Genomic DNA, 23,136 nt, shown 5'->3' with positions numbered 1-23,136 from the left:
CTTGTATTAAAACAATCCAAAGAAACATTTTTTGTTGAGATTTAGAAAACACATATCATAAAACTTTAGGAAAAAACAGTCAATGTAAATAAGTCTACATAATTATAAAGCTGCTCCCCAAATTAAAAAAAATACTGAATTTCATTTTAGTAAACAATTTTTCATGAGTCAAACTATCAAATATTTTCATAAGAAGCCTTGCTCTGAAATACTTGAACTGAATATTAACAGCTCTATTCCTATGGAAATCCAGGTATTCATCATCTCATGCCCAAACACACCTACAGTTTCAAAACAGATTACTTCCAATCTTGGCACTCTCCAAACCATCCAGAATACTGCGACCAGATTGAACTTTATAAAACACTTCATTCATTATGTCAGTTTTTTCAGTTCAAAAATCTTCACTGATTTCCTCTGTGTATTTTACACACTTCACAATGTCAGATCACAAAGACTAATTCTCAATAAGAAGCTTCTAATATGGTCAATTTAATCCTAATATACATTAATCAGTTCATTCTATTTTCCTCACAAATTGTTCCCTCTATATTTCTTTCCATTTTTCACAAACGAACTTCCCCTTCTCTAATTCCTACTGTACTAAAAAGTATCTTAGGATGAGCAATCAATTATATGTGTATATATATTCTATAATAATAAAAGCATAATATGCTAATTAGACCAGACCACCGAACAACCTTCAGGATGTCCTTCTGGACAACCTTCCGGATGAAGCCAGGGCTACGAGGGCCGAGCCCCTTGCATGAGTTTCGTGCATCAGGCCTCTAGTGTGTGTGTGTGTGTGTGTGTGTGTGCGTGTGTATACCCTCACCCGAGGACATATTTTTACTTTTATTGATTTTTAGAGAGAGAGAGAGAGAAACATCAATGTGAGAGAGAAATATTGATTAGTTGTCTCCTGGATGTGCCCTGACTGGGGATTGAACCCACAACCTAGGTATGTATCCTGACCAGAAATTGAACCAGCAACCTTTGGTGTACGGGACAACGCTCCAACCAAATGAGCAACCCAGCCAGGGCTATATATAGTTTTAAATATTTATAACTTATCTCCCAAGGAAACTGTAAACATGTAAGCAAATATTAGGTCTTTTATTGTCCAGAGTAATGAAGTGCGAGGCATACTAGTACAAGAAGCACACAATAACTACTTTGAAAACCAATCTAAGTACATTAGATTGGAGATCATTTTCCTATTTTTATAGCAAAGGAAAGTGAAACTTAAGACAAAATAAATCACTCAATGTCACACCATCAGCCTCCCAAAGAGTCAGGACTGTGACACTGGTCTCTTGGTTCTGTGGTAAGTGCTCTTGACTATATTTAAAGAGAAACCATTTTTACCTAATAACTTTTCATAAAGTCCTAACATATTTTTGAGTGATTCTATAGGTAAGTAGTTTCCAAATATAAAAGTGGGTTACATTCCAATCCTCATAGATGAACTCTCCTTACTCTGAAAGAGATTACATTTAGTATTATTTAGGATAAACTTTGCATATTGCTGAAGCTCATCAATTTACATTTGTCATGTTGTTTTTTGCACATTTATTTAAAATATAAAAATGGGAGGAAATCTTACCTTCCTGATAGGCCCCATCTGCCATGACTAAATGAAGAATCTTGGCATAAAGATGCTGATGTTCGTTTCCCAAAATATTCTGAGCTATTGTTGAACAAATCTCTATATTTTCATCTTCATCTTCATGAACAGCCTATACCAAATCCAAATATAAAGTAATATTTGAATATTATCTTTCTCTAATTGGATACTTTGTTAATCTTTTACAATAAATTTACTTACCAATAAGAATCACTGACATTTCACTAGTAATTCAAACACAGCATATTTCAAAATTAAATGTTTTAACTGACATTTCACTTACCTTTATTTTCTCATAAACTTCAAAGAACTTTTCAAAGCCTATTTCCTGCTCCAGGTGAAGTCTCAGCTCCTCTAAATGGTTAAAGACACTATCATATTCACACTCACTAGTTATCTCACCATCACTGTTATCTAAAAAACATTAAAAAGATATTTTATAATTTAAAAAGACTAAATCAAATAATTATTACCCTAATATACTAAAATTCTATAAGTGAACAATGTCATTGAAATAGAATACTTTTGCACTGGCTGGAGTGGCTCAGTTGGTTGGGTGTCATCCTGTGCACCAAAAGGTTGCCAGTTCAATTCCCATTCAGGTACATGGGCTCAATCCCTGGTAGGGGGCATGCAGGAGGCAGCCAATCGATGTTTCTCTCTCTCATTCTCTCTCTCTCTTTCCCTCTCTCTCTCTTCTCTCTCCCTTTCTCTCCTTAAAAATGATAGCAAAAAAGAAATAGACTACTTTGTACTTTAAATATAAAGTTTTTGTCATTATCATATTTGTCATTTATACAGGTAATCAATCCACATAAATTTGTCTTAATAAGAACATTACTCTGAAATCTTTTCTTTTGATAGAAATAAACAGTAAACCAGTATAGAATAAAAGCTTCCCTAGAGATGTCATCAAATGTAGCAAAAAATAAAAAATAAAAAAATAGAAAAAGCACACCCATATGTTCTGCATCACAGCAACCAACCCTAACTACTATTTTTAAAAAGTAGATATTAAACATGAGCCAAACATTAACAAGCATGCAAAAGGCAGACAACCTAAAATACATACCATAAAACTTCAGTAAAGCACCTAAAAAGTATTATAAATGCTCTGTATGTTTTATGCACGCCAAAGGTACTTTGAAAAATTCCAGTAAAAAACAAAATTACTGAAGGATCATTCCTTTTCACATGAGTTCTTCTTCCCAAATAAATGCAGTTATTGGAATACATGTATTTTCTTTATATCTTAGCGGTAATGCTATGAATAAAGAATAGTTTCTAAAACAAAGTTTAAAAAGCTGCTTTAGTCTTATCCCTTCTGGTTAACCACTGTATGTAGAAGCTCTTTGCAAAACATAAAATACTAAGAAAATGAAGTTATTATCTTTATTACTAAAGAAATAAATCAAGAAATAAATATTATTCTGTCAAGAAACAGAATAAAAATGCTTCAAAAAAGCATTTCCATAATTTGATGGGAAAGAAATGGAACAACTTTTTGTTCTGAAATACTTGCTCTGAAATACTTGAACTGAATATTAACAACTTTTATTTTTTTTTGTATATGTGCATTTGTGTGAAAAGAAAAAGAATAAATACAAGTCAGACAAAGAAGCATGCTTCAGTTTTATTTAAAACTGGAAGTGGTTCAGCCTGACTGGTGTGACTCAGTGGTTGAGCATCGACCTATGAACCAGGAGGTCATGATTCAATTCCCAGTCAGGGCACATGGCTGGTTATTGGCTCAATCCCCTGTGGGGGGTGTGCAGGAGGCAGCCAATCAATGATTCTCTCTCATCATTGATGTTTCTATCTCTCTCTCCCTCTTCCTTCTTTCTGAAATCAATAAAAATATATTTTTAAAAAATAAAACTGGAAATGGTTCATATTAGATATCAGAAAAACATACTCTAGTTGAAATATGTGTACGCACTGGAAAAGGAAAAGGCCCACCACAATCGTGATCACGCACCCGAGTGCCACTCTTCATTGAGGGCGCTTTCGCTGCTGGGATTGTCCTCCTCGTCGGCTGGATCTGTCCCATTCACAGTCTGCTCTAGGTCACTGTTCTTCAGGACGGATTCTTCCTCCTCGCTATATTCCTCCCCAGGTTCTTCTCTGAGTAACTGCTCCATAGAGGCCTGAAGCTCTTGTAAATCTGTGTCAGTTTCTTCAAACACACTGAAATGTAAAAATCTAAACATTACTAAAGCCCACGTCTTTCTACTCAAACACTTAATACTCCAATACTTTTCTTTTATGTTTTGAAAGTTCAGCAAAATCTTGGTATGGATGTATAATAATTGCACACTATACAAAAAGCTTTCCATATAAACCCTCACTGGGCATCTGAACTCTTAGAAATGGAAATACTTAGGGAATTATATGTTCAGGTTAATTGGATGATTTAGTAAATAAAATGGTCACCAGAAGTCTTATCTTTAGATGCTTATTCTTGAAAATATTTCTAAAGTATATAATAAGTAGACTTTACTGTAATTATAATACATTAACCATAATAATCTTATGTGGGACACGGAACCAAGATGGCGGCATAGTTAAACAACTAATCTGCTGCCTCACACAACAATTTCAAAAACACAACTAAAAGACAAAAACGTCTACCACCCAGAACCACGGGAAAGCTGGCTGAGTGGAAGATTTACAGCTGAGAAGAGAAAGGAGCACAATCGCTGAAAAGCTGAGGTACGGAGGCACTCGAATCGGGCCGGCAGCGGCGGGCGGCTGGGTGCGCGGCTTTTCTTCAACCCGCAGGGAGACAAGCTCCCGATCACTCTGAAATCCAGTTTCTGGGGACACTCGGGGGACCCAGGCACCTACGGGGAGAAGCTGGACTCTCGGCCATCAGGTCGGAAAGTGAGAGTGACTTTTTTGCAGAGGTGCGCCCAGCATTCATTGTTTACTGCGCTGGAGCGCGGGGCGCAGGGACTTGGAAACATGGAAAGGCAGAGACGGCTGACGGCAGCCATTGCCGTTGGCCACGCCCCAGCCTAGTGACGCCCTGAGACCCCGCCCAGCCCTGAGGCCCCGCCCTGCACATTCTACAAACCCGCCCAGGCTCCACACAGCGGCTTTTGCATATAATTGGCCTGTTCTGTGGCAGCTTAACCAACTACAGCTCCAGACTGCTCCAAAACCGCCCAAGCAAAGGAGGAGAAAACTAGCCCTTGCTGTAGCTCCTGCTGGGGAACACACAGTACACAAGGGTACACCAAGAGTGTCCACCTCAAGTAACTGGGAGGCTGACCCGTTGAACCAATAGGACACCTAGTACACAAAACTACCCTACCAACCCAGGGAAGCAGAGAATATGAGAAGGCAAGGAAACAGATCACAAACCAAAGAAATGGAGGAGAATAAGCGACTGGACATAGAGTTCAAAACCACGGTTATAAGGTTTTTCAAGAATTTCATGGAAAAGGCCGATAAATTAAATGAGACCCTTGAGGATATGAAAAAGGACCAACTAGAAATTAAACATACACTGACTGAGATAAAAAATATTATACAGAGACCCAAAAGCAGACTAGAGGATTGCAAGAATCAACTCAAAGATTTGGAATACAAAGAGGCCAAGGACACTCCTCCAGAGAAGCATGAAGTGAAGAGAATTCAGAAAGTTGAAGATAGTGTAAGAAGTCTCTGGGACAACTTCAAGCGAACCAACATCAGAATTATGGGGGTACCAGAAGAAGAGAGAGAGCAAGATGCTGAAAACCTATTTGAAGAAATAATGAACGAAAACTTTCCCCACCTGATGAAAGAAATAGACTTACGAGTCCAGGAAGCGCACAGAACCCCAAACAAAAGGGATCCAAAGAGGACCACACCAAGACACATCATAATTAAAATGCCAAGAGCAAAAGACAAAGAGAGAATCTTACGAGCAGCAAGAGAAAAACAGTTAGTTACCTACAAGGGAGCTCCCATACGATTATCAGCTAATTTCTCAACAGAAACCATGCAGGCCAGATGGGAGTGGCAAGAAATATTCAAAGTGATGAATAGCAGGAACCTACAACCAAGACTACTCTACCCAGCAAAGTTATCATTCAGAATTGAAGGGCAGATAAAGAGCTTCACAGATAAGAAAAAGCTAAAGGAGTTCATCACCACCAAACCAGCATTATATGAAATGCTGAAAGGTATTCTTTAAAAAGAGGAAAAAGAAGAAGAAAGATAAAAATTATGAACAACAAATACATATATATCAACAAGTGAATCTAAAAGTCAAGTGAATTAAAAATCTGAGGAACAGAATAAACTGGTGAACTTAATAGAATCAGAGGCATAGAATGGGAGTGGATTGATAATTCTCAGGGGGAAAGGGGTGTCTGTGTGGGGAGTATGGGAAGAGACTGGACAAAAATCATACACCTATGGATAAGGACAGCAGGGGGGGAGGTAAGGGAAGAGGGGGGGTAGGAACTGGGTGGTGGGGAGATATGTGGGGAAAAAGGAGAAACAATTGTAATCTGAACAATAAAGATTCATTAAATTAAAAAAAAAATAATCTTATGTGGGGAATCTTGTTTACAAGAAATTGCTCAGGATATTAATTCTATTTTCATGGAAATATAGATGCTGAAATGAACTAATTTATGCAAATAGTATTATACATTTATACAGTACTTTAGTTTTATACTATTATTTAAATCTTATTCACACAAAACTCACTTAAGAGACATAGAAGCTGTGAATCAAAGTGTTTAAATGACTTATTCAAGGCCACAGTCAATAAATGACAATTATAGGACTGAAATCTAGGTCCTCTGACCATTTCTATAATACCCCCAAAATGTACTCATACTCACAACGTTATCTCTCCTGTGATTTGCTTCTTTCTCCTAAAGTGGCATGTAAATAGGTTAACGCCTTTCCTAAAGTTTACACTCCAATCAAACAGACAAATGTTTACTGAAGAACTAAAATATCAACAATATTATGTGAGACAGTGAATAAAATTTCCATTAATGGAAAAAAGAAAATAATCTTTTAATGTAGAAATATCTTTATTATGTACTTATGTGTACAAACTCCTACACTTTGACTTTGTAGTAGCTATAGAAAAGCAAAACATCTATGAGGAAGAAAGAGTATCTAATTTTTTTGGATCATCCTACTAGTAGCATTTAACTTACTACATTTAATTACAAAAGTAGTATAACAGGCACATCTGCTAGGTACCATTACCACAATGACTGAACACTGACTTGTGGATAAAACTCTCTAGTGGCCACCAGCCTAGAGCAGTGATCGGCAAACTCATTAGTCAACAGAGCGGCAAACCGTGGCTCAAGAGCTGCAGTTTGCCGACCATTGGCCTAGAAGAATTAGTGGCCTCCATAATGGTAGTAAAATAAGCAGGACTGCTAAGTTTGCCATTGCAAAGAAAAATGAGATTATGATCTTTTATGAAATGAACATTTCAAAATTTGTCTCAGGTAATTCAAAACCTGGTCCCAAATTCACCTTTTAGTAGACTTTCTTATTAGTCAATTTTGAGTAAAGTTTGGATTTAAATAAATTAATTTTTTCCTCAAAGAAAACATCAAGTGAAATTTCCTGTATAGACATGGAATAACTTACTTTAAAAAAATAACTTAGTTTTCAAATTTAAAAAAATCATGTTAAAGGCTTCTAACTTAAATTTTAAAATAAAATTGTAATCAACTAGTAATTAAAAGAACATAAGCCACAAATAAATGATAGTTCACTCAAATAAAATCGGATGACTTTATAAAAACTGAGGAAAAAACTGCTACCTAGCACTTTGCCAACCATAAAGATGCTGAAATGTTGTGTTCTCCAATAGGCGTAATGAAAAGATAGTTAAAATGCTTAATGACCAGAGGTAAGCAGAAGAAAACAAAGATAAAAAAGGTAACTTTTCCTCTAAATTTTGAGGGTACCAGCAAAATTCTACAAAACCCCATAAGAATTTTAAAAAAGAAGGCAGAATTTAAGAGATAAAATTTGGTTAGAGATTTAAGAAGGGGTAAGACTTAAGAAAAACAAAGAGAGAAAATAAAATATAGCAGATGAAGTAACCCTGGCTCAAATATTATAGGAGGGTTCAATCACACCAAAACACAAGTTCTTTCTATTGAATGGCAGAGATGAAAAAGGAGAAAATTTAATTTAAAAAATCAGAAAAGAAATCACACAAATTCTAATATTTTGAATGTATTTCCTGGTGACTTAAATACACTGTACCTTCTCAAACACTTTATTCTAGGGTGTCCTGGTTTTATTCTCCCCCACCCCAAATTTGTAACACTTGTCTGAGGGGTGAGAGGGCTGACTGATATCAAAGAATGTGAAGCGGGATTACTGTCTAAAGGGCCATCACTTCCAACTATTCTCAGAAGTATTGCTTAAATGACCCTGCTAGATTTTTAGATTCCCTATGAATCATAAAGTAAGGAATTTTGTGAAAGCAATTAAGTTACTTACATGTAGAACACACAAGCAAGCACGTGCACACACACAACCAAACAACTATCCCACCCACTAACTCCTCACTGCCATGGTTTTGAAATAATTCCCATCAGCAGATAGATGAGGATGGAGCTTTCTGGTCATCTTCCTGGGGAATTGTAGTGTAGTAAGTAAGCACTTCACAAATTCCCACTACAACTCCTATATCATGTGGTGTTGCACTATTTAACAGTCATTATTCTGCTAACATTCATTCACTTAATATTTATTAAGCACCTACCAGGTGCAAGCCATTATGCTGGATGCTAAGTGGTGAATAAGACAGAGAAAACCAGGAGAAACCATTTTCTTATATTCTCCAAGTGAGATTAAGTCATACTATATTGAGGCAGAAATACATATCAAAATTTGCATGACTGTAGTTTAAATACGCTGTAAAAAGTTAAAGGAGTAGTGAAAAGTTAGCTACAGATCATTTTTAGAAAGTGTCCAGGTAAGTTACCATCTCTAGGACATTTATAAACTCAGAAATGCTGTTAGTGTTACTATCTATTAATCACTTCACACTCACATGTCTTCAGAATCAGAAGGTCCTTCTTTAATGTGCTCGTCTTCAATGTCATCCATTTCAAGGTTGTCTTGCCGGACATCTCCTACCGTGGGGACATCCATCAGTGTTCTGAACAGCTTTGAGAGATCTGGAAGTGAACATGTCCTCAACATCTAAGAAAAGGCAACAGATTTCTTATCAGGAGTATGATTAGAAAATAAAAACAAAAAAATTGTAAAATTAGAGTTAAAGATAATTTTATCATTATATATATATTAAAGGCTCACTTGCCCAAGGTGAGTCTTAATTCTTTTGAATTTCAGTGAGGAAACTAAACTTGGAGTTATGTTTGGGATTCAACACATAGGTTTCAACATAGCGTCACCTTTAAAAGGTAGGGAGAGGTGTTTATTTGGGATGTACTCAGAGCATGGAACTGGAAATCTGCCCGGAATCAGGCATTGCTAAAAACTGCCAGTTTGCTCCTTCTCACTCGTGGTCCATATTGTGCCTTCATGGTATCTCTGCCAAGTCTTCCTTTACTTTCCCATGGCTAACCCTCCATATATATAGGGTGTCCTCCCAAAAAGTATACACACACTTTGAATAAGTATAAAGGCATTGTTTATTAAAATACATTTCATTTTCAAAATTGAGCAATCAGCTATTAAGTGTGCATACATTTTTTGGAGACACCTGTATTTTTTCCCAAATCTTAAAAGTTAATCTGAAGTGTTGACTAAGCACCAGTACACATAATTGATGGCTCTTTGTACCACTTTATCACTAGGAGTTGCTGGCTAGCCAACAATGGTTAAAACAGGGGCTTCAAATTAGTGGGGGGTGGGGGGATGCAAAGTCCTAGCCCAGTGGTCGGCAAACTCATTAGTCAACAGAGCCAAATATCAACAGTACAACGATTGAAATTTCTTTTGAGAGCCGAAAACCGACTTCTGCGCATGGGCCACGAAGTTTCAATCACACTGTACGTGCGCGCCCGCACGGGGTATTTTGTGGAAGAGCCACACTCAAGGGGCCAAAAAGCCGCGTGTGGCTCGCGAGCTGCAGTTTGCCGACCACTGTCCTAGCCGGTTTGACTCAGTGGAAAGAGCGTCGGCGTGGGGACTGAGGGGTCCCGGGTTCGATTCCAATCAAGGGCATGTACCTCTGTGGCAAGCTCGATCCCAAGCCCTGGTTGAGGTGTGTGTGAGGGCAACCAATCAACATGTCTCTCTCACATAGGTGTTCTCTCTCTCTCTTTTCTACTCTCTCTAAAAAATCAATGGAAAAATATCCTCAGGTGAGGATTAACAACCACAAAAAAGCCTAACAATGCTAAAGGAACAATGGGCTGTGAGTGGGGCCTTTCCCACTCTGGACGGCTAAGGACACTGCCACGTCCATGCTGAAAATCCTTGGTAGCAGCAGGTGAGAAGGACTCAGCAAACCCAGCTAAGGAAAAACCCTGCAGACAGCTGAGGTGTTTACAATTTGATTTTTTTGTTGGATAAGACTAGGGATATGAGGAATGGCTTTTGTCCACTAACTTTCAACCAATGGACTGATAGGGCTATAAAACAAGTATGTATTATAGTATAAGTCTCAGGGTTGGGTTAACCCTAAAGACTCTATGAGATCTGAAACATGACTCCCAAGGCCCTGATTAACAGCATATACACCAGACGGGAGACTGTGAAAACACAACATTTAGCATATTAATGAAAATTTATCTACTTGGACAATTTTATTGGTACAATCTGTTTTTGAGAATAAAAAAGGATAAATTTCCATTATTGGAACATAATTTACATATTAAAGCACTCAAGAGGAAAAAAATGGTTTCAATCGGCAAGATGAAGATACACTGCTTGTTAAAGCATTTAATAGTATTTATTTTGCTGAATCTCTCACTGTCAGCAGAATTTATCCTTGACTTATTTATTATTTTAATGTTTTGAACCATGTATATTATAAACCAGCAGTATGCAAAATACACACCTAGTAACAGTTCTTTCAGAAACATGCTAATCAATAAAAATTAACAGCATATACTCATGGATACAAAAGAGAGTGAGTGATTGCAGGGGGAGGTGGCTAGAGAGAGGAAGAGAAGGGTATACATGGGGATAAACAGTGATAAAAAATTAATAGCATATATGCATTACATACCTAAATACAAAGCAACTACACAAAAGGATGCACTATTTTTTAGGTTGACATAAATTTTAGCCTGGAAAAAATAATCTTAGTTCTAATTTATTCCTTTCACTCCTTAAAATAGCTTTCATAACTGAACATAAAATAACAGGAAGAATTTCCAGTGGTATGTCATTTGACAACCTTCCTCTCAGAATGGGTTTACACACCTACCAACCCAACAACTATCTGTCCTATGCTAAAAATCATTTAGGTTCGTACTCTTCTTTGAAAGACTGTTAAAGTTTTAAATAGAAAATTCACCTTTAATCAGAAAATTTTATATAAGCAAACTTTCAGTTCTATAATTCTGATTCTAAGTTTTTTCATGTTGTTAAAGTAATATTCTATAGTTTTAACAATCATAGAAAGAGATCTTTCTGAAAATAGCTATCTATAACATGTTGCCTTACATCTTCATTTACAGTCAGACTAATCTTTTTCTAGATTCTTTAAAGAATGATTTCACACAGCTAGCATTTGGTGCCATTATAAATCAATCAGGAGATCAATGTTTTAGAAAACTTTAAAACATAAAAAACTCACTTTTTCATCAGTAGTATTTTTCTTTTTTCTTTTTTTTTTTAAATATATTTTATTGATTTTTTACAGAGAGGAAGGGAGAGGGATAGAGAGCTAGAAACATCAATGAGAGAGAAACATCGACTAGCTGCCTCCTGCACACCCCCTACCGGGGATGTGCCTGCAACCATTGTACATGCCCTTGACCGGAATCGAACCTGGGACCTTTCAGTCCGCAGGCCGACGCTCTATCCACTGAGCCAAACCGGTTTCGGCAATCATCAGTAGTATTTTTCATATAAAATTATTAATTAGTAATACTTTGGTTATACTGTGAAATGGTTTATGATGAGCACATCTGTTTAGCTTCTGTTTACTGCAATTAAAGTATAACATTTCACCCTTGAAACAGTTTCCATAGTCCTGACCAGGTGGCTCAGTTGGTTTGAGCATCATCCCGTACACCAAAAAGATTGCCGGCCAGGGCACATACCTAGGTTTCAGGTTTGATCATAGTTAGTGATCAAATGGGAGGCAACCAATGGATGTTTCTCTTTCACATTGATGTTTCCCTCTCTCTCTGTCTCTCTCTCTCTCATCATTAAAAAACATATCCTCAGGTGAGGATTAAAAACAATAGCTTTTATAAATATTTGCTTATTCCAACCCATAAAATGGGTTAAAAATGAGTTTAAAACACTAATTAAAAAATTATGAGCACCTACCAAAGGCAAAAATCATGAACATTATCAAAGAACTAGAGGCCCGATGCACGAAATTCATGCGAGGGGCTCAGAACTTGCAGCCTTGGCCCTCACAGCCCTGGCTTCATCCAGAAGGTTGTCCGGAAGGACATCCAGAAGGTCGTTCGGCTGTCTGGTCTAATTAGCATATTATGCTTTTATTATTATAGATGATATTTTAGCAAATAAAAAGAAGACATTTAAGGTACATGCGCTAGTTGTAAATTGTACATTAATATTTTCCCCACCTTACATTTGCTATAACAAGAAATCTTTGTAAGAGGTTGAATTATCCCATTTTAGGAAACAAATTATATAAATATTTATCTTCATGATTCAAGGTCAGCATTATCTCAGAGATTTATGGGATAGGCAGATATGGTTTTCTGTCCTTGCCTGAAATGGCTACAGATTGCTTTGATTTTCTAGTGTTATTTTTTTTTCCTAGTGTTTTTTTCTTGCACTTTTCTCCCAAAGTACTTTTCAGAACTAGTGAGGTATAAACTAAGATCATGAAAGTAAATCAAATAATTGAATGTATTATGTAAGGAGTCATAATTTTATTTTATTTTTAAATTTATCTTTATTGTTGAAAGTATTACAATGTCCTCCTCACTCTTTCCCCCATTGACTCCCTCCACCCAGTACCCACCCCTCCCAAGCCTTCACCACACTAGTGACTGTGTACATGGGCTATGCATATATGCATATAAGTTCCCCAATTAATCTCTCCTCCTGACCCTCACCCCTGCCTTCCCTCAAAGACAGCAATGAGGTTTTAAAAAGCTTTGGGCTAAAGACAGCTGTACACCTTCAATACAAAAGAAATACATAACTTGTATGATAATCCTTGTCTGTCACACCAAGTTTATATCTTTGAAAGCCTAACTATTATTAAATAAGTGAGAGTATTTAGCAATATCTATACTTAAGATAAGCATAAGAAAATACTCCACAAAATAAAAACTTATCTAATTGGAAAATTAAATTGAAAATCAAAATGACATATTTAAAAAACAATGAAGGACAAAAGAATTCAGCCCTAGCTGGTTTGGCTCAGTGGTAAGAGCATTAGCCTGCAGACTGAAGGGTCCCAGGTTCGATTCCAGTCAGGACACGTACCTGAATTGCAGGCTCGATCCCTGGCCTGGTTGGGGAGTGTGTGAGACAACCATTTGACGTGTCTCTCTCACATCTATGTTTTTCTCTCTCTCTGGTGAGAATTAAACAACAACAAAAAAAGAACTCAGGCAACTCATTCATATATAGATAAATATATAAAAAATATTCAACCTCCTAGGGAAATACAAAAATACAAATTTAAAAAAATTAACACCATTACTCATTCATTAAATATACAATTTTTAAGTAAATGATAATAGTTGGTGCCATTTAGAATACAGACTCTCACATACTACTGACAGCATTATAAACTGTTTCCTAATGGGGAAATGAGGCAATATATATATTTTAAAATTGTACTTAAAAGAAATTTATTTTATGGAAATAATTGTGGATGTGTAAAAAGATACAGGGGATGGTAATCTCAAAAACTGAAACATAAAGGCCAAACCTAAATAAAAGATTGGCTTAAAAATAATGATATAGCAGAATAAATGGAATTTGTGGCCATTAAAGATAATATGAAAGACTTTGACAATATGACAAAATGCTATTTTATTTTATTTTTGGCACCAGGGTTTGAGCTTTTATTTTTTACTAGAGGCCAGGTGCACGAAATTCGTGCACTCGGGAGGGAGCCTCTTAGCCCAGCCTGTGCCCTCTCGCAGTCCGAGAGCCCTTGGGGGATGTCCAACTGACAGCTTAGGCCTGCTCCCTGTAGGGAGCAGGCCTAAGCCGGCAGTTCGACATCCTTAGCACTGCTGTGAAGGTGGGAGAGGCTCCCACCACCACCACTGTGCTTGCCAGCCGTAAGCCCGGCTTCTGGCTGAGTGGCGCTCCCCCTGTGGAAGCACACTGACCACCACAGGGCAGCTCCTGCGTTGAGCGTCTGCCCCCTCGTGGTCAGTGCATGTCATAGTGACCAGTCGTTCTGCCGTTCAGTCAATTTGCATATTAGCCTTTTATTATATAGGATTTATTTTAATTTCTTTATTGATAAGGTGTTACATATGTGTCCTTATTCCCAGATTACCCTCCCTATCCCCCCTGCTCATGCCCTCACCCCCATGTTGTCTGTGTCCATTGGTTAGGCTTATATACATGCATACAAGTCCTTTGGTTGATCTCCCCCCTCCCCTACCTTCCCTCTGAGGTTTAATGGTCTGATCGATGTTTCTCTGTCTCTGGATCTATTTTTGTTCATCAGTTTATGTTGTTCATTATATTCCATAAATGAGTGAGATCATGTGATATTTATCTTCCTTTGACTGGCTTATTTCACTTAGCATAATGCTCTCCAGTACCATCCATGCTGTTGCAAATGGTAAGAACTCCTTTGTTGCCAAAACCGGTTTGGCTCAGTGGATGGAGCGTCGGTCTGCGGACTGAAGGGTCCCAGGTTCGATTCCGGTCAGGGGCATGTACATTGGTTGCGGGCACATCCCCGGTGGGGGGTGTGCAGGAGGCAGCTGGTCAATGTTTCTCTCTCATCGATGTTTCTAGCTCTCTATCCCTCTCCCTTCCTCTCTGTGGAAAATCAATAAAAATATATTTAAAAAATAAAAAAGAACTCCTTTTTTACTGCAGCATAGTATTCCACTGTATAAATGTATCACAGTTTTTTAATCTACTCATCTGCTGATGGGCACTTAGGCTGTTTCCAAATCTTAGCTATGGTAAATTGTGCTGCTATGAACATAGCGGTGCATATATCCTTTCTAATTGGTGTTTCTAGTTTCTTGGGATTAAAAAAAAATGCTATTTTTGTACTAGTATTATTTGTAATCATTTTATAATACATATTACATAGAAAAGCAGGTGAGAAAATGATTATGCATATATTCTATTTTGGTAAAAAGTTATATATAAAAATTATATATATTAAAAGTAACATAAAATGATATGTAATTTCTTTATTTCTATTTTTAAATTCTCTATAGAGATAATGCTCTATTTTCTTATCAAGAAAAAATTGGTTACATATTTAGCAAGTGAGAAAAGACAAGATGTCTGAAAAACTTAGAAAGTGCATATGAACATCTATTAATCTTTCTATGTACAAATTAGGTAATATGATACTTCTAGCCATTTAAAATACCTTGCTTAAACTTAGTCTCATACCAACATTGGAAGTTGAGTTGGGTAGTGGGAAAGAAGGATAATGTAAGAGGGATCTTTTGCTAAATAAAATAAAACCCTATAAAAAGAACCTTGAACAGGGAGCCAATGGAAGAGTCTTTGTCCTGATTTTCAGTATCTCAGATGATAAAATGGAAGTTTCTTTGTTGTTTCTGTAAGTTGTTCTGATGTATGTCTGAGTATATGTGCTTGTGTTTTTAAGGGATTAAAACTCATTATTATAGTTTATCAAAGAAAAACAATCCATAAAAATGTTACCAAATGAATAACATTTCCCATGGGAGGAGCATACTTGCCTTTGGGTTGTTTGCATCAAATAAACCAGTTGAAAGTCCAATCAGCAAGGAATTCTTGTTTTTCTTTTTTGGTGGTGAACCAGAGCGGGATCGAAGTGGAAAGGATTCTTCTGGTGAACACAGAATGGACTGAATTTGAGAGACTACATTCAAGTGTTCTGGGTGAACCACTTTATGGAAAAATGGTTCTGGGTGCATAGGTTTATCTACATCACATTTAGAGTGCGGAGAATCACCTATTCCAGGTTCTGTGGTGTAAAGCAAAAATTATGTGATAAACTTATATAGCACTTAAATAAAATTTCTAAGTTATATTGATAAGACATAATATTTAACACAAATTCTAGCAAAAAACCTTCATGTTGCCGAGACCGGTTTGGCTCAGTGGATAGAGCGTCGGCCTGTGGACTGGAAGGTCCCAGGTTCGATTCCGGTAGGGGCATGTACCTTGGTTGCGGGCACATCCCCAGTGGGGGGTGTGCAGGAGGCAGCTGATCGATGATTCTCTCTCATCAATGTTTCTAACTATCTATCCCTCTCCCTTCCTCTCTGTAAAAAATCAATAAAATATATTTAAAAAAAAAAAAAAAAAAAACCTTCATGTCTACCAGAAAAACAAAATCAAAATATATACAGTAGTCCTCACTTAATGTTGCCAATAGGTTCTCCAACTTTAACTGAAATGACATATAACAAAACCAATTTTACAAAAGGCTAATTGAGATAAACAAGAGTAAGTTCCTACTATGTCTCATCAATGTTATAAAGAAATGACTTTGGCCAAAACAGGTTTGGCTCAGTGGATAGAGCGTCAGCCTGCGGACTCAAGGGTCCCAGGTTCGATTCCGGTCAAGGGCATGTACCTTGGTTGCGGGCACATCCCCAGTAGGGGGTGTGCAGGAGGCAGCTGATCGATGTTTCTCTCTCATGGATGTTTCTAACTCTCTATCCCTCTCTCTTCCTCTCTGTAAAAAATCAATAAAATATATTAAAAAAAAAAAAGAAATGACTTTGAACAAAATGATGTTATTTAGAGGACCTGCTGTATGTAATTGTACTATCTTATAAATAATCTTTAACAGAATATAATGTCTCATTTTCAGAAAAAAGATTTAATGTTATATACTTCCATCACATTGGAAACTCTAAAATGTACACACAGATGCAAGAAAATGTGAAGAAACACTGTTTAGACACTCATATTTAGTTTCAGTTTATCTTTATCCCTCTAAGTTAGATAGAAAAAAAGTATGCTTTTTATATTTTAATTAATACTATTGAAAACAAGACAACTTATGAATGTCCTTAGTATATTGCCTTAGTTTTGGGAAGCAATTCTTTTCATTTTGAACATTTAATAAAATAACTGACCTAAAAGTTGTACTGCTCACACTGTCAAGCAATCCAGGCTTATAAATGCAGAGTACAGTGTTCTATGTCTATTACATTTTTTAAATGATTGAGGTGACTGATAAGGAATAGTCTCTATTAATATATTGTCCAAATAAAACAGGTTAGTGTTCACAACCTTCCAGAACGTAATTAGACCAATACAAGGATGCTTACCTATAAGAACTTCATTAAGTTGATCCACCTTCCTTAAGATTCCTTCTTCAGAAACTTCATTTTGCTGAATAGTGATCCTATCTTCTAATCTGTCACATATAGGTATACCAGTTTAAAAAAAAAACAACTCCACAGTTTACTAGAAATAGCATTCTCAAATATAAAAAAAAAGAACTCAAGTTCACGGGCATGCTGTGATTCCTCTTCTAACTATTTTTCTGATTTATATGTATACTTCCTCTCATAAGCACAATATGTTTTTTACTCCGTTCAAACCTTCACCAATCATAATCATTCACAACAACTTCCCTCACCATTTCTTATAACAGCTGAAAATCTCTTAGACTAGAAGAATATATTCCAAAAGGTAGCAATAATTTATCTCTGGGTTTGGTTCATAGACAGTTTTTATTTTCTTAATACTTTTTTATCTATCTCAAATTTAAGTAGTTTTTACTTTCTTAGTTATAAATTTTGAACAATTTTCTATTTTTACTTTATTAAATATTTATTTTTAATCATACAAGTAATACATTTCTTCATTCAAAATGTAGTATTCCGTGGTTCCTCAAAAAGATGAACACAGGATTATCATATGCTGCAGAAATTCCACTCTCAGGTACACAATGTATTAAAAATTACTGAATTGTACATTTTAAAATAGTTAAAATAAATTTTATGTTATATAAATTTACCTCAATTTAAAAAAAGTAGTGTTTCTTTTAGGACACCCCTAACCACTCAAATCCTAGTTTCCCGTGCTACTATCAGTTTGGTGGACATGTGACCATACTTTTCCTTTAAAATTACAGATATATATATATATATATATACACACATATATAATGATTTTACATAGAATTATATTTTCTAGTATATGGAAATGTTTTATTCAATATAAATTTGTTTCATTAATCACTCAATATTTTAGACCTATTCCATATAAACAGAGAACTCACAGAAAATAGAAATGAAACTTAAACATTTGAAAAGGTATGCTCGACTTTACCAATAATAAGAGAGATAAACTAAGACCCTAAACCATGATACTAAGAGATTGGCAAAAATAAAAATTCTGATAATAAAAGGTTAGCAAAGCTATGGGGAAAATAAGACATTTTGTAGATTTTTTTCTGAAAGCATAAATAAACACAACCTTTGGGGAGAACAATAATTGAATTACAAATGCAATTTATAAAAATGGAATTGACCTGTTAATTACACAGCTATGTATCTATCCTATAGATATATTTATATTTATGCAAAATGACTTTATTAAAATGTAATGAATACATTGCAGCATGTAATATGAATTCATAAAGGACTCTGAGTTGTGGTTTATCCATATAATGAAATACCAAATAGTCATAAAATAGAGGAAGCACTATATGTATTAATATGAAAAATATTCCTGGATTACTGACTAAAAATATAAAGGGTTGAAAATACTGTGTACATTATATTAACAACTATATTTAAAAGGGAGGTGGACTATATATTTGTTTTTGCTTATGTACATATTAAAAATATTTGGAAGGAGGAGAGAGTGGGAATTTGCTGAATGGGGATAGAGGTGGAAAGACACTTCTTACTGTATGTCTTTATATACTTGTTGATTTCTGAACATAATGTCTAAAAATTAAATTACTTTTATAAGGTATAGGATATAGGGTAATATTAGATTATGACAGTCTTTTTTAAAAACTATATTTTTATTCATTTCAGAGAGGAAGGGAGAGAGAGACAGAGATAGAAACATCAATGATGAGAGAGAATCATTGATCAGCTGCCTCCTGCATGCTCCACACTGGGGACTGAGCCTGCAACCCAGGCATGTGCCCTGACTGGGTATCGAAAAAAACCTCCTGATTCATAGGTAGACATTCAACCACTGAATCATGTTGACCGAGCCATGATAGTATTTCTTAGAAGGAAATTATAGCCCAGACAGCGTGGCTCAGTGGTTGAACATTTACCTATGAACCAGAGGTCATGGTTCAATTCCCGGTCAGGGCATATGCCTGGGTTGCGGGCCAATCTCCAGTGTGGGGCATGCAGGAGGCAGCCGATCAATGATTCTCTCTCATCGTTGATGTTTCTATCTTTCTCTCCCTCTCCCTTCCTCTCTGAAATCAATAAAAACATATTTTTTTTAAAAAAAGGAATTACAAAATGGATCCAGGTTTTGACATACAAGAAAAAAGAGGTAACATACTCAGTTTCCTTTGTTTCCCTAGTCTCACTAATCCATACGTCAGTGACAGGGAAAGGTAAGCCATCATCTTTCTTTGTTCCACATGGCTCTCCTAGAACTTCTGTTTCCAAATCATCAGGTTCTGAAAGCAAAAGCATAATAAAAAATGTCTCAAAGCAAAATTAGTTTAGAGAAAATGGAATAAATTTCTATAAATTATCATTACCTAGTTTTGGGCTAATATATTAATGATAACAGGAAAAAGTACTGTGTTAACTCTCTAGTTTAGCTGCATTTGAAATGATAGATTTTTCCTTTTGCATTTTTCATTGCAATAAAAATACTAAAAAGAAATATTGCACACTGTATTTTTATTAGTATATAAAATTTTCTCTTACTTAAAATTTCAGTAATATACACTTTGCTTTTAAAGAAGATATAAAAAGTAGTTTAAGAATAACAATATCTGTGGTTAGAAACAAGGAAGAAGAATAGACTGTAATATCATGGATTAATAACTGACAGGGAAGTTCAATCACCAAAATCTATCTTCAAAACACACACACAAAAAAAATCTTATTACCTAGACTTTCACAATGATATTAAGAACAAAATTGAAGTACACTAAATCTAATTTCCTAGACCTTCAAACAATTAATAACCAGGGTACTACCTCCATTTTCTGGCAGTGGCTCATTTTGTACCTGGTTGATATTTTCTGAAAATAAACAATAATGAGAAGAGTTTTTCTTCTTCCTTTGTTAACTCCTCTCCAATTCTGATATCAATGCTATCTTATTTAAGCCAGCAGCATCCCCTCTTTTTTCCTAAAATTCAAATACTCTTTCCTTCTAGATTTAAAAAGTTTCCAATAGCAGGCCTATTTAGAAAGATAATTTATATTGTATCAATCCTTATAGTTATCTTTTATTCAAATGACTTTTTGGGGTTACTCATATAAGGTAAGCACTTGGGGGAAATTCTTTTTTATTTACTTTTTCATGAACAATTGTTCTGTAGCACCTTAATCATATAAATATGACTCATTTTACAAAGTAGATTTGTGATTGTTTTGCTTGCTAAGTCTAGAATATTTACCATGTGGCTCTTTTTAGAAAGTTTGCTGACTCTTGCACTAGGCTATATAGCCTCTATTCTATGACTAAAAGTGTTTTTTTATTTTTTTAAATAAAATGCTTATGATACCTACTAACTATGATTCTAATGAATAAGAATATTTAAGTTACTGTGGTGAATTAAAAATGGTCACACATACAGCAAGTCTCTGACATCTGTCTCATCTAGAAAGGGCCTCTTTCTCCCCTCCCCTTGAATTTGGCCCGGTGCTGTGATGGCTTTGACCAACTGAGTATGACTGAAATGTTGCTATGTCCGTTCTAGATCTAGCCTTTAAGAGAACTGGCATTGTCCACCTTGGAATCTGGAAGTCAAAGCTACCCTAAAAGAAGCTTAACTGTTCAGGAAAGACTGAATGGCAAGGCCCTGAGACTAAAATGAAAAAAAGGAACCCAGTTGAGCAGGCCCAGCTGAGCCCTGCCAGGAAAGGGAGCGACATCATCTTGCACCCTCCAGATAAGCCCAGTTGACAGAGGAATACCCCTGAGTGATGCCAGCAATTGTTCTTCTCCAGCAATTAAGGGTTTCTCCACACGGCAGAGAAGGATCTTCCCAATTCCTAACTCACAAAAGTGTAAGATAAAATATAATAGTCATTTTAAGCCACTAAGTTTTAAGACTAATTTTCTTTCCACGAATAGATAACTAAAACAGAGTTTCTTATCTGAAAAATGGGTGCTGACATGACAAAAGCCTAAAACATGTGCACTGGCTTTGGGACTGGGCAACAGGCAGAAGTTGAAAGGCTTCAAAGGGACAGTTGGTGAGAGACTGGCCAGTGAAAAAAAAGTTATTGGAGGCTAGAGAAAAGAGGTTTCTTGTTATATAGTAGCAGATAATTTGGTACCTATGAAAATAAGAATAACAGAAAATGATCTTAACAAATTCAGTGATTAGCTAAGGAACTATCTAAGCAGAATGTTAAAGTGCCAGCTACTTTTTCTAGTAGTCTCTGATAAAGTGCAAGACAGAGACTGACTGAAGAAAGAACTGTTGGGTTTATAAGGAGAATTTAGAAGAGAAAACCCAAAATAATTCCTTCTAGGCTACAAAAGTTTCTTGAGGAAGACATGGCCTCAAGAGTTTCATGGACAAATGAATTTGGTAAATGATAAATAGCATATCCCCTTCTTGGAGATTCATAGGCACATTAAAATATTAGAAACTTGAAAAAAAAAAAAAAGAAGAGATTAAAGTATTATTCAATTAAATACAGCTCATTTTGACCCTTTAACACATACCATCCACATTTCCTTCTGGTTTCAATGACATCTGTGGAGACACCTCCCTAAACTTTGGACTGTTTGTCTCAACAGAAGAATCAACAGCAGTTGATGGGTTCATTTCAAGTGAAATACAATTTACTTGTTCTTCTCCAACAATTAAGGGTTTGTACTTCTCCCCTTCAGGAGAAATCTCTGAAACAATAAAAATAAAAAATCATGCTACATTTTCAAAGTGTTTTACCAGTAACAGCATTTAGAGAAAAGTTCAAAAATTGCATTCTTATAACAGGTAATTACTGGTTAAGCTCTGTTATATATTAGAAATGGATAATTAATACCTTACCCCACCTTTCCACCTTGCAATGTTCAATATTCATAGTCACAACCATTTTGCATTCTCTAGATATCTTTCCTGTTATATAATTCTTACTGCTACATAATGAATACTACTTGGTTTTCTAATATTATATAATAGCTTCCAAATACAAAAGAAGAAAATTTAACTCTTTCATAAAATCATCTTTTTCCCCCAAACATGATTCTTCTCTTCTAAAATTCATCATTAAATCAATATTAAATAGTTACATCATTTTTTTAGTAAATGTTGTTATGCTAACCTATATTGTACAATATGATTAGATTTTCATTCTCGTACATTACCTTTCTTCTGAAGTTATCAGTTGCCTCATCTTTTAATGCAGTTGCTTTTTTAATTTAATTTTTCATCAGTAATTAACAGGAAAACATTGCTACAGGACTCTCCTAATATGGTCAGGCACAGGAAGTAACTGAGTCATTCCTTTTTTCCTCTTTAGAGAGATCTCTTAACTTCTTAATCTAATTGTATAAGCTGCCCTTTTATTTGGAATTCTCTTTATTCTCAAGAGTAGGAATCTATTTCTCTCTTTCATTACATCTCCTCTTCCCTAGATTCTAACTCTTTCTTCTTTTCTTCTTTTAATCCTTTTCCTTTTACCTCACACCATGCATCCCGCCCACCCTCCCTTTCTTCCTTTTTGTTTAATCCCTCGTTTTATTTATTATTTTTTGTGGATAACGTCCTATGGTAGCTTCCTAATATATGAAGGGTAAGTTTTGAGATGTTCCACTCTTGAAAAACATGTTCCCATCTAATACATAATTGAAACTTCACCTTGGTTTATAATAGTAGGTTGAAAAGAATTTTCCCTTAGAATGTTTATGGAATTCCCTTATTCTCTTCTAGTATTTCTGTTGAGGAATGTAATGTCATTTTTATTCCAGATCACTTTCTTTATGAATTGAATTATCAAAACAGACTTTGTCCTTTCCTCATTTATTTCAGACTCCTCAGTCAGTGATTTTGTTAAA

The 23,136-nt window shown here is 35.6% G+C and overlaps 1 protein-coding gene across 1 annotated transcript in view; it reads right to left on the bottom strand.

Moving 5' to 3' along the window:
• The window catches only part of NEK1 (NIMA related kinase 1), a 156,273-nt gene that overhangs the window by 4,828 nt on the left and 128,309 nt on the right, over positions 1-23,136 (bottom strand). The window contains exons 25-32 of the mRNA XM_028152723.2: positions 21,802-21,978; positions 19,445-19,565; positions 17,230-17,318; positions 15,664-15,911; positions 8,667-8,818; positions 3,606-3,814; positions 1,911-2,041; positions 1,607-1,739 (exon numbers count right to left, since the gene is read on the bottom strand). Coding sequence (XP_028008524.2) covers positions 1,607-1,739; positions 1,911-2,041; positions 3,606-3,814; positions 8,667-8,818; positions 15,664-15,911; positions 17,230-17,318; positions 19,445-19,565; positions 21,802-21,978 — 1,260 coding nt within the window. The remainder of the gene's footprint in view (positions 1-1,606; positions 1,740-1,910; positions 2,042-3,605; positions 3,815-8,666; positions 8,819-15,663; positions 15,912-17,229; positions 17,319-19,444; positions 19,566-21,801; positions 21,979-23,136) is intronic.

Source organism: Eptesicus fuscus, chromosome 6 (assembly GCF_027574615.1).
Source record: "Eptesicus fuscus isolate TK198812 chromosome 6, DD_ASM_mEF_20220401, whole genome shotgun sequence".
Classification (NCBI taxonomy): domain Eukaryota; kingdom Metazoa; phylum Chordata; class Mammalia; order Chiroptera; family Vespertilionidae; genus Eptesicus; species Eptesicus fuscus.
This window is presented reverse-complemented; position numbering and strand designations above follow the sequence as displayed.